This window comes from Tubulanus polymorphus, chromosome 2, assembly GCF_964204645.1.
Source record: "Tubulanus polymorphus chromosome 2, tnTubPoly1.2, whole genome shotgun sequence".
Lineage (NCBI taxonomy): Eukaryota > Metazoa > Nemertea > Palaeonemertea > Tubulaniformes > Tubulanidae > Tubulanus > Tubulanus polymorphus.
In genome coordinates, this window is record NC_134026.1 from 2,938,695 (window position 1) to 2,950,724 (window position 12,030).

A 12,030-nucleotide genomic window follows, 5' to 3' on the forward strand; every position below is an offset into this window, starting at 1 on the left:
AACACTGAACGATATCTTTAAGGAACACATTTATTACGCTAGACTATTTATAAACACATCACCACAAAATTTGTCGTGTCGCGCAGTATCACCTGAAATCAATAGAATATCAACGTTTTAAGATTTACAACTGCGTATAAAATGTCGAGATTTCAATGAAAGTTAGCAGTACTTATTAAGAGAGTTTGCACTCAAATGAACCGGCTGTATTCACACATTTTCCACCAGTTAAACATGGGTGACCGGAACATTCATCGATATCTACACAGAAAATTGATAGTATATACGTTAACACGTATTGATAAATGAATGTTTTTCTTTACATATACATTTAGAAAAAAAACTTAATCAACATTTTCCCGCAAATAAATTCGTACCTGTGCACTTTTTCGTTGCTTTGTCGTATGTTTTACCAAATGGACACATCAAATCTAGAAAAACGAGAATATAATTCGCTCAATAAATACAGAGATTACACACACCAAAATGACGACAGAAGATGAATTCGATACTTGATCTGATATCATCTTCATCTAAGCTAGTTTGTTTTCCAACTAACCGTTTCCAATTTTGTGAGCGATATAGGGTGGTAAAGACTTCAGCAGTTGGTCAGTTAAAGAAAATGGAATGTCCGTGTAATAATGTTCCGACATCGTCATGCGCAATATATCATCTTCAATGTTGTAAAGTAGTGCATAGACCCTAGTTTTTTCTAACCATAATTTTTCCAACGACAACATAGTTAAAGCTCGTTCGGTGCCGACACCGCTGCCGATGTACAGAACACACTTGGGGGTTTTGCTGCGGGCTCCGTTTACTAGGTATTCTTTGCGGGCTTTTTCGAGGACGGTGTGCGTCTCCGGAGCGTAGCCGTAATGGACCAGAGTCGACATGCTGGCAATAACGCACTGGGCATCGGTACACTTGCTCAATGTCGTCATCTCGTTTGTAGCATCGGCATATGACACTAATGCCACCTACAATATTCAAAACTATGTGGCAGTTATCTGCACTGTGATATGAACAAAATAACTATCAATTCTATGATAAAATATCGTTCAGAGGTTTTTTATATCTAGGTTTTTCGACCAACGTGGGGTGGCCACTTACCTGGAAATCAGGGAAAAGTCATGGAATTTTCAGAGTTAGGGAAATTTGTTGTGATTGCTAGATTGCGTGTCAATTCAAACAGTTTCCGTCTGTATTACGTTTTTGACTGTGTTGATTGATTGGCTTCTTAGCAAATCATCAAGTTACAGAAAACAACGTGCTTGTCAGGGAAAAGTCAGTGGAAAAGCAAGTCAAATAAAAGTGACCGCCCTACAACATCATGTCTTACTTGCACGAAATCCGGATGAATATAAAACTGGTTTATGATGTTTTTGGTAAGTTGTTTGATCTGAGCAAATTCCGAAGCGTAAACCGACGAAGATGCATCAACGATAATCGTTAGGTCGAGTTTCACCATTTCTGAAAGAAGAAAAATAGACTGCCGGCAAAAATAATCGGACGCTTTTAAATAAAAAGATAATACACCAAAAGTGGATGAACTTGCCATTTCTAAGACAAATTTATAACTACGTAGGATGTTGTATGAATCACGTAAAGGTTTAAGATGAATACGTACCGATACAGTTTTTGTGACCACCAGAACACGGGCATACAAAATATGAATCTTTGTTGATACAAACTCCTTTATTCACGCATGGAGAAACGGCTTTGCATTCATCTATATCTGTAATAAGCTTATGTTCATTTGATTTCTGATAGGATTTCTGAGTGAGCGTGGATTTACTTAGTATTGGAATAATGTAAAACGCAGTTATCGTACATGAATTTAAATGGGCAATTGCATAAGCTTTACATTTCTAAGCATTTGCATTTCCCTGAATGTACCCCCTTAAACTTCCGTTCTTATTAGCGCCAGTCTATGTGGATTTCACAGAGGGAAAAACACTTTCGTCTCAGAAAACATGTATAACTTACCAGTACATGTTCCCTTTACGTGACTGTAACCAGAGGCGCAGAGTTTATCTACAATGAGAATTAGTACATGAAATGTTGGTTTTGTGTCTCATTACTGATACGCGAAAATGGTAATGGTTAAACTCACCAAGAGTGGTAGCTTGCACGACATTGTACGCGATATCCGTGATGCCTTTCGCGTTCAGACGAGCTGGACCGATTGCAAATCCGTTCACTTTCGGCTGCATGACATCACCAACGACGTCACCAGATCCACGAGTCGTGAGCGTGTAAAGTCGCATTCCGGTAGCTGACGCGTCCGTCAAGGCGTATAATGTCTTCGACGCATCGGTTGTTCTGCCGTCACTGATCAGAATCATCGCATCGGGGACGTTCGCTCTACCGCCAGTTGCAAACAGCGATGGTGCATGTTCAAATGCCACCCATGAATCTTGTGTTCCGCCCGTAGGTTTCGCGGATTTAAGGGCGTCTAATACGCAAAATGAATCGTCGCACTGGTTAAGTTTAGTCACTACTTTTACAGCCGAACCATACAGTACTGTAGCCACGCGGACGTAATCCAGATGAACGGAATAATGACCGATTATTTCTTGTGCTATACTCAGTAGATATGGGTATAAAACTACGTTTGAGGACTCTATATACAAAGCCACATCCAACAACGTTCGTTCTACAGCAAAATAAAACCAGATTTTCATCAACTGAGATAATCGTATATCCTAAAATATTCATTGAATTTTGACAGGCGTGGTCGTTCTTACCTACGCAATTTGGATTATTACCACACGGGCAATTGTAGGATCCATCAGTATCTGAACACGTTCCTCCATTCAAACATGGTTTAGAAATAATTGAACATTCGTCGATATCTGAATGAAGATCAAATAAATTAAAATTCCTCTAACATCGGGCAAAGACCATTATACAAAGCATGATAACCTACTTTTACAAATGAAATCACTTGATGCTGTATATCCAAACTTACAATTTGCATCTGAAAATAATATGATATTTCAAGCACGTGTATTATACAAGGTGGAAGTATATAGGGTCAAATTTTCTACCTTGTGCGGCTTTCGCCGTCAAAACGAAGTGAGAAGTTGAAGACGCTACAAACGCAGATGATGAGGGGATGTAAGGCGTGAGATCATCTTTACCAACAGCATTTGGTACAGCAGCCAGTATTCTCATACCTGCGTACCATAAATGTTCAGCAGCGGTCTGCACCCGTTTTCCTTCGAAAATAAACTTATCCACATAAAGATGCGATGTTTTCATCAATATCGATATTATATGCAAACTGCAAGGATGTGTTAGCTGATTCAGCTATACAATGATACCTTTAGCACCTTTTCCGCTTCCCAAGTATATAAGAAATTTAGGAACTTTACGCCGGGAGCCAGGGCCATTAAGAACTCTATCACGAATTGTTTCTAATGCCACGTCGAGAGCTGGAGCTTCATTGCTCTTCCGAACTAAGTTTGCTTTACTCATTAAATTATCGACGCAGGGGTTGTAGTCGCAGGACGCCAGGTTGAACAATGTTGACACTTTAGCCGCATATTGGACAACACTGAGACGAACGTAATCTGGATGTATCTCAAATTTCTTTGCCAAATTGATCAAGATAGTTTTAAACATAAAGAACTGCCCCACCGTCAGGGAATTGGATTGGTCGAATAATATGGCTACGTCTGCCACCAGCATATCTGGAGAAAAAAGTAAATGTTGTTTAACGCAGAGCCGTTACACGAAAGTTTGGCACGTTATTTACTGATACATGTATATATTGAAAATAATTTAATCTAAATAAATAGAATAAATAAATAAAATAGAATGAATTACATAAAGCCTTAACTTGATCTAGGGTCATTTTGGACCTGTAAATATTGTTTCCCTTAGATGGGAGGGTAAGCTACATCCTCCGGCCAGTTTTGTATGGACCGACTTCAAAAACCTAAGCTAAGTTAAACTGCGTTTCATGTGCATATAAGATTTTATACACATTTGGAGTTAGCATTATCTATGTTTACCTTTGCAATTCTTGTTGCCGTTGCTACATGGACATTTGTATCCATAATCCAAATTATAACAACTTCCTCCGTTCCCACACGGATTCACACTGCTTCCACTAAGGTTACATTCATCGAAATCTATAACAATGAATTGGTTTATTTGTGCGGCATGAACGCAAATCTAAGGTAATCTGATGAAATGGCATTGCCTTACCGACACATCGAGATGAAAGTGGATCGTAATAGAATCCGTAATCACACTTCGAATCTGGAATATGACGATAACAAGTCTTATTACTTTATTTTCATGCACACATGACGCACACGCACATATTTTTCACTCACCAGCCGTTATAAACTCAGACATTTGAATCGCATCTTCCCAAATAGTACCATAATCAAGTACATCTGGGATTCGAATGGAATCACCGTTGTTCGCTTTTGTTGATAGGTAATTGGCGGTTATATAGATAAAGCTGTACATGGTTATCTTATGGCGAGCCATTAAATTCAAACTTAACAGGGTCTTCGCTTCGTCGTCGGTATGTCCACTGCCGAAATAGATAACAACCGACTTGCCGGCCGGACGGCTAGCCCGACCAGCTAATAACAGGGTGATTGCCTCATCGAACGCCAGGTACGGTTTTCCGATACCTCCATCCCATTTCCACGTTCGCATGACGGTTAAAAGGCAATAATGACTGTGACATGTATCGAGAGACGTTTCTCTTTGGATCTTGTCGGCATACGAGATGAGAGATACCCGCACGTAGTCGGGATGAACGTGCATCAACTGACTTACAACTCGAAACAAGTCGAATAGCTTCGGCCATTCGGACAGGTAAACATTTTCGGAGCTATCTAAGATCATAACTATATCAACAGCTTCCGAAACTGCAAAGAATGAAAGAGAAGTTTGTCCCATAACATGCATGCTTAGCGATTCGCAGAACGAAAATGACGCTAAGAAGAAAATCAATCAACGAACCTTTACACATTCTATTACCACCTCTTTTCGATGATTTTTCACAACCACACGTGTATCCGCCGACCGTATTGACACATTTTCCTCCATTATGACAGGGATTCACCGACATACACTCATCAACGTCTATTAACAGACAAACGTTATATCGAGGTAATTGAGATATGCACGTATAGTATCCGTTCCAAATACGATTCGAAGGAAAACAAAATTGGTAACAATTCAAACGACACTACTTACCGACACAAGTTCCGAGGTGGTCTCGTTCACCAAAACCACAATCAGTATCTAAAATACATATACGTCGAAATTGATTTAATCCATCAAGAACGAATTGATACGCTGTATTAATCATTCAAATCATTTAAATTTGCCTTATTTGGAGTATAAGGGGTACCTTCATTGATTGTCAACCCGATTGCGTTAGCTATCTCGATGACTTTGCTCTGTTTAAGAACGAAAGGTATGACGAACTGCGAGGTAACAGGTACCGTGGAGAACAAGACGTTACTTTCTGTATCATGACCAGCGACGTAAACACTGATGCCAGCATTGTGTAGATCTTGTAGTTCCTCTACTGTATGGAAGTACTCGTTCGTTTCACCACTTCCAATCAGAAGTAATGCTTTTCGTACGCCAACTCGGTTGCCATTTCTGTTCAATAACTGTCTTCTTGCGTGGTCTAAAGCCTATAGTACCATTAATAGAATCACTTCGTTATAGGTGAAAAAATACATGCTGGGTGAACATATTCGCTTACCAGCCATGTGTTTGGTCTTGTTCCGTCAAAAGTAAAACCATTGATGATGTCCGTAACAACTTTTAAGGACGCCGATTCTTCAAGCCAGTTACCCCTAAGGACAGAAGCTGAAAATTTCGCTGTTGACACACGCACGACAGCCTGGCCAACGTTGAACTTTTTCAGAGCAGTTTTCGCTATTGTTTTATAGTCCTCAAATTCTGTTTTATGGATCACATTTGAGGCTTCGATCAGGATTGCTAAATCTATTCGATGATCTGTAGGTAATTCAACATACATTTCCAGTTAAAATGCAATTATCGGTATGAGATGATAGTCCTGTTGAAATCATGAAATTCTTTTTTAAAATTCGACGAAGATCATGACACATTAAAAATGTGTATTCTTACGGATCAATGTTTATCAGCTTTACCTGTTTTACAATGTAAGCCGCTAAAGCCGACCAGACAGATGCATCTATAGCCTTTACCCGGTGGGTTCTGCGCACATTTTCCTCCGTTATGGCATGTGACTCCAATACATTCATTGATATCTGGAATATGTATATACTGTTTAACGAGAAGAGCTATTTTAAGTTGTATTTGTCAAAAAAATTGTAGAATGATGAGAAGTGAAATTACCATTTTCGCAATGATCACCATTCCAACCTCGTAAGCAGTTACATTTATAACCTTTCCCAGGTGGATTCTGTACACACGAGCCACCATTTTTACAATTGACACCGATGCATTCGTTTATATCTGTTATCAAATAAAGAAATACGACATCAAAACTTTACGCTCACAAGTTGTATAGTAGATTAAACGTGGGATTGGTTTATCAACATGGACTTGAAGCCACGCATCGATGGTTTTACCTCCTTCGCAGTGTTTTCCCTCCCAACCTTTTCTACAATGACATTTGTAGCCAAGACCAGGGGCATTCTGGGTACAGCTACCACCGTTCTTGCAGGTGACAGATTTACACTCGTCTATGTCTGTAGGTATTTCAAAAATAAAAAGATGTTAACTCGATGAACGAGAAACTTTACCTTTAGATATGAATTCAGGAATCTTTCCAATCTTAATTATTCTTATCGAGTTAAAAGTTAGGTTCTCAGTTACCTTTGTCACAGTTTTTGCCTTCCCATCCAGTTGCACATGTACAAGTATAACCTTTTCCTGGTTTATTCTGTTTACAGGTGGCTCCATTTTTGCACGGAGTCTTAGCACATTCATTTATATCTGAATAATTGACAGCATTCGTAGGGTATATACTTTATCAACGAATATGAGTAGCGTGAACTTAAGACGCTTGAAACCAGTTAAAATACATTCGTTCTCTATATTACCTTTTTCGCAATGTTTGCCTTCCCATCCCGGTGAACAGTGGCAAGTGTATCCTTTTCCTGGTGCATTTTGTTTACATTTTCCTCCATTTTTGCAAGATACTTTATTGCATTCATTTATGTCTGATGTATCGTAAAAATAAGATTATGAAACGTGAAAAATATTGCAGAGGGGGTGTACGATCTTGTGGTTATTACCTTTATTAAGGAGTTAATCATTTACGATGGATGATGCGTATCAGAATTTTAGTTTAAAATCCTCTATTGAGAACTTTGACTGCTAGTTCTATTCAAACCATCTTAGGTGTTTTTGCGGTACAAAGAATGTTTGAATTTCATTACCTGATCCGCAATGCTTCCCTTCCCATCCCGGAGCACATTTGCAAGTATATCCTTTGCCTGGTGCATTCTGTTGACATTTCCCTCCATTTTTACAAATAACACCAACACATTCATTTATGTCTGGACGAATAAAAGGTTTGACCGATTTTGAAATATATGTACAACATTATCATTAAAGAATTATATCAAAAGAAGATGCATTGCTTAACACTATAGAGGGACAATTCAATTGTTATCAATTTGATGATGAGTACGATAATATATATGTCAAAATTAACTATTTGATATCTTTTACCACTGCATTACAGATGTAGATCGAGATTGGAAATTAATATGGCATGAAGTCATCTCTAAAATCGCATATACCTTTGTCACAGTTTGTTCCTTTCCATCCGGTTGCACATGTGCAAGTATAACCTTTGCCTGGTTTATTCTGTTTACAGGATGCTCCATTTTTACAAGGAGTTTTAGCACATTCATCTGTGTCTGAATTAGTCAGAAATTAAGAAAAACTGATGCATCTTTATAGAGATAAATGCGTATATAAATTTTCAATTCAGCAGAATGAGATGATCGAAGAATATCAATATGTTCATCACAGTATTCTCTTTCAGGTCATCTAGGGAATTTTTATCCTCAATATCCGATTCATACCTTTATCGCAATTTGTTCCTTCCCATCCAGTTGCACATGTGCAAGTATAACCTTTGCCTGGTGCGTTCTGTTTACAGGATGCTCCATTTTTACAAGGAGTTTTAGCACATTCATCTGTGTCTGAATTAGTCAGAAATTAAGAAAAACTGATGCATCTTTATAGAGATAAATGCGTATATAAACTTTCAATTCAGTAGAATGAGATGATCGAAGAATATCAATATGTTCATCACAGTATTCTCTTTCAGGTCATCTAGGGAATTTCTATTCTCAATATCCGATTCATACCTTTGTCGCAATTTGTTCCTTCCCATCCAGTTGCACATGTGCAAGTATAACCTTTGCCTGGTGCGTTCTGTTTACAGGATGCTCCATTTTTACAAGGAGTTTTAGCACATTCATCTGTGTCTGAATTAGTCAGAAATTAAGAAAAAACTGATGCATCTATATAGAGATAAATGCGTATATAAACTTTCAATTCAGTAGAATGAGATGATCGAAGAATATCAATATGTTCATCACAGTATTCTCTTTCAGGTCATCTAGGGAATTTCTATTCTCAATATCCGATTCATACCTTTGTCGCAATTTGTTCCTTCCCATCCAGTTGCACATGTGCAAGTATAACCTTTGCCTGGTGCGTTCTGTTTACAGGATGCTCCATTTTTACAAGGAGTTTTAGCACATTCATCTGTGTCTGAATTAGTCAGAAATTAAGAAAAAACTGATGCATCTATATAGAGATAAATGCGTATATAAACTTTCAATTCAGCAGAATGAGATGATCGAAGAATATCAATATGTTCATCGTATTCTCTTTCAGGTCATCTAGGGAATTTTTATCCTCAATATCCGATTCATACCTTTGTCGCAATTTGTTCCTTCCCATCCAGTTGCACAAGTGCAAGTATAACCTTTGCCTGGTGCGTTCTGTTTACAGGATGCTCCATTTTTACAAGGAGTTTTAGCACATTCATCTGTGTCTGAATATGTAAAAATCAACTTAATGTCAAAACACTGATAATCGAACGTGTGGCTACTGAGTATTCATATCTGCGTAAGATTATTTACCAATTTCACAATGTTTGCCTTCCCATCCATTTACACATTTACATGTATAACCTTTGCTTGGTGCCTTATCTGGTACACATGTCCCTCCATTTTTGCAGTTGACGGCGGAGCATTGGTCTATACATGAACAAAAATGTAAACGACTTGAAAAATTGATTACACACGTGTGCAGAATATTCAGCTTAGCTTTATGGTATTTGTTACAGGTGAAATTTGCTACATAAGCGCGTATCAGATTGGATTTTCAATGTTTCATCTGCAAAGTCTCAGAGTATTGCCGCTAGGATGACGTGATAACGCGTCATCAGTATCCATGTGATAAACGCCCACTGGAGATTGGAAATATTATCGTGAGCCTGTTGGTGTGTTAAATATTATCGTTCTCACCGTGTTACTAGTAGGTTCATGTACGTTGCTGATCTGGAATTAAACGAACCGATAGTTGTGGACGTTTACACGGTTTTATCGCCAAGGTGACGCCGTTTGGATACAGCAAATAAGGCACGTTCAGATGAATTATTAACGCCATCAAATAGAACTGGCAACACCATTGATTTTCCGTTAGCGCAACCATGATGATGATTGTGCTGCAAAAACTCAATGGATGCGGTAAAATGAAGCTATGTACGGATGTGTAGCGTCGTATATTGATATTCTGACTCTAAGCGACTGGAAACTGGTAAGACGCGCATCCATATACAATATTTAAGATGCCTATGGTAATAGGTCGTGGTGGACTTTCGAATCGTTTGAATAATGAAACACAGCGTATTCATAGACCGAAGAAAAAGTTTAGATTCCCTAAACTGAAACTACGATGCGGAGCACCTTTACCTGGACAAGGTTCAACAAACGACGATTGTTACTGTTGGCTACCCTTCTCCCTGGGGACGGTTGCATTTTGTATTATTGGTTTGGTTGTGTTTCTCCTCGGACTCAGTTTAACAATAGTTGGATTACATCCGGAATATTATTCGACAATTTTAGTATCTAATTCAACAGAGGAGTATATTCCACCGTCCGGGCGAAGTTCGTCTACTATCATCGATAGCAGACGAAAGGATTCCATTAAAACCTTGGTGCTGATCGGACCTGTATGTATGGGTATTGGATGTTTTGTCATTGTTGTTGCGTGTACCGTCATTTTCGAAAAACGTGAGAGCATCATGAAGATATTTCCAACTGAAACCGAAAAACCAAAAACCATTTACGATTTGATTCTTGCCAAACTGAAGGAAGAAGAAACGGCTGCCAAAGAAGCGGCCGCAATCGCAGCTGCAATGGAACCGATAGAAGCAAGCGATACGAATACACGTTCTTCGTTCATCAAAGGCAGACGAAGTTCAGAAGACACTAGAAAATCATCGGTGTCGTCCGGAATATATGCCGTTACGAAAACAATTCTACACGCAAGTGACGTTCCTTGGGAGGCTGGTACTATTCGTGAAACAAATAGTCCACCGAAGTTTGTAAAATCAGACTCGTGCATTCGGGTATTGGAGAAAAGCGATAGTATATTGAGCGAGGATATAAACATGAACAGCCATAGTTTATTGGATGTACGAACAGTTAGCGAAAGATATCCAACTAAACTGACGCCAATACCATTTGCGATGAGTTCTCTTCCCAAACCGTTATACGCCAACTCCACGAATTGTGCCAATAATACGAACGATCATGAACGAATTCTATCAACGTCGTCTTTGAAACCGAATGCGTTTCTAGATGCGAGGGTGTCGTTCAGTTCAAGCACTAGCGATAACTGTTCATTAACGGCGGATGTGGCTTCGGAAACTAGAGTGCAAATCCACGAACAAAATGCACCGGGACAACGACTGTGTGACCAGAAGAATGACATATTCACCAACAGTGTATCGCTCGATAGCGCAAACAATAAAGATATTTGCATTGTGAGTGTATCTAGCGAAGAAAAAACTGACATCGTCTGAGAATAACAGTTGTTTGTTTTGTTTTTACACATTCTATTTGTATGTTAAGAAATGAGACTGTCACATGACGCATTTTTGACGAATTTGCAATAATGTGATAGAAATATGAAAAGTTTTGAAATATTTTTATAATATGATATTCCGTCTAGATTCTTTAATGTTGAACATGTTTTAAGACCTCTAAGTATCTATTCCTATTATCCACAATTCAATAAATCGACGATATATTCAAGTCAATGCTGCGTATTTATTCTTAGCTTTATAGTAGCGTTGCAGCCTCGACTGCTGAATCTATGAATCTAAACTCATTTTGTGGTTTATGCTGAGTGTGTTCATGTTCAAACTTACCGGCTGATATAGCAGGAACAGTGACGAAAAACAAGAAAATTATAAATGATAGTGACGTCATTCTCGCTCAATCTGACCGACTGGATCAATCACATATGTAATATAAAGCATAAGTTCATCGGAAAATAGAATTACATGTACTTCATTTCCAAATCCTCCTCATATATGCCAGCATATTTTTCAATATTCCAGATCTCAAAGTAATCCAAACTTTTGCATCAATCAGATGTTCGAAATACGATTTAAACAGATTTTCACACATTCACGAGGAATTATCATGAGAAGTTTTTGGGGCGTTTTGGAGACTTACGTAGCAACGTCCGCGAATGCACCTAGGTTCCGTTGCAGGTCCTTCTACTTCTTGGAGACCCCAGAAAATGTTTTCTGTGGGCAATCCAATGACGGGGATAGTCACCTGGTCGTGGTTTATTTCACCCAGATGTTTTTCGAAAGTTTTGTCTTCATTGTCAGTAAATTTTTACTATTTGTTCAAGAACAATCGACCACATGTCTTGGAGGTAGGGATGAACTTACCAGCTGGTATGTCAAAATTCACTTATGCTCCCTATAGGTCCGGTCCCATTGCATTACAA

General features: G+C 38.6%; 1 protein-coding gene across 2 annotated transcripts; it reads right to left on the reverse strand.

Annotated features, from left to right (window-relative positions):
• Positions 1–16: 16 nt before the first annotated feature.
• LOC141898270 (uncharacterized) lies at positions 17–11,813 on the reverse strand. Of its 2 annotated transcripts, XM_074784108.1 has the most exons (33): positions 11,748–11,813; positions 11,438–11,517; positions 9,141–9,257; positions 8,933–9,052; positions 8,647–8,766; positions 8,358–8,477; positions 8,070–8,189; positions 7,782–7,901; positions 7,416–7,535; positions 7,077–7,196; positions 6,850–6,969; positions 6,603–6,722; positions 6,367–6,486; positions 6,159–6,278; positions 5,747–6,003; positions 5,384–5,675; positions 5,227–5,274; positions 4,990–5,112; positions 4,347–4,895; positions 4,216–4,269; positions 4,020–4,139; positions 3,327–3,695; positions 3,051–3,221; positions 2,930–2,980; positions 2,748–2,855; positions 2,114–2,656; positions 1,987–2,034; positions 1,628–1,735; positions 1,340–1,470; positions 560–977; positions 378–431; positions 173–261; positions 17–92 (listed from the first exon to the last, which is right to left on the reverse strand). In XM_074784108.1, the coding sequence occupies exons 2-32, from the start codon at positions 11,496–11,498 to the stop codon at positions 176–178; spliced, it is 5,028 nt and encodes a 1,675-aa protein (XP_074640209.1). In that variant the 5' UTR covers positions 11,499–11,517; positions 11,748–11,813; the 3' UTR covers positions 17–92; positions 173–175. The 2 variants fall into 2 exon arrangements, with proteins under 2 accessions (XP_074640209.1, XP_074640210.1); XM_074784109.1 differs by lacking the exon at positions 9,141–9,257.
• Positions 11,814–12,030: the final 217 nt, after the last annotated feature.

What these genes read in the sequence shown, in the direction of transcription:
- LOC141898270 (XM_074784108.1), bottom strand. Translation starts at nt 11,498, where the DNA reads ATGACGTCACTATCATTTATAATTTTCTTGTTTTTCGTCACTGTTCCT. An exon ending in AGGCAAACATTGTGAAATTG is followed by an intron (nt 9,053 to 9,140) that starts GTAAATAATCTT and finishes TTACATATTCAG; the next exon opens with ACACAGATGAATGTGCTAAA. An exon ending in CCACCTCGGAACTTGTGTCG is followed by an intron (nt 5,113 to 5,226) that starts GTAAGTAGTGTC and finishes GTCTGTTAATAG; the next exon opens with ACGTTGATGAGTGTATGTCG.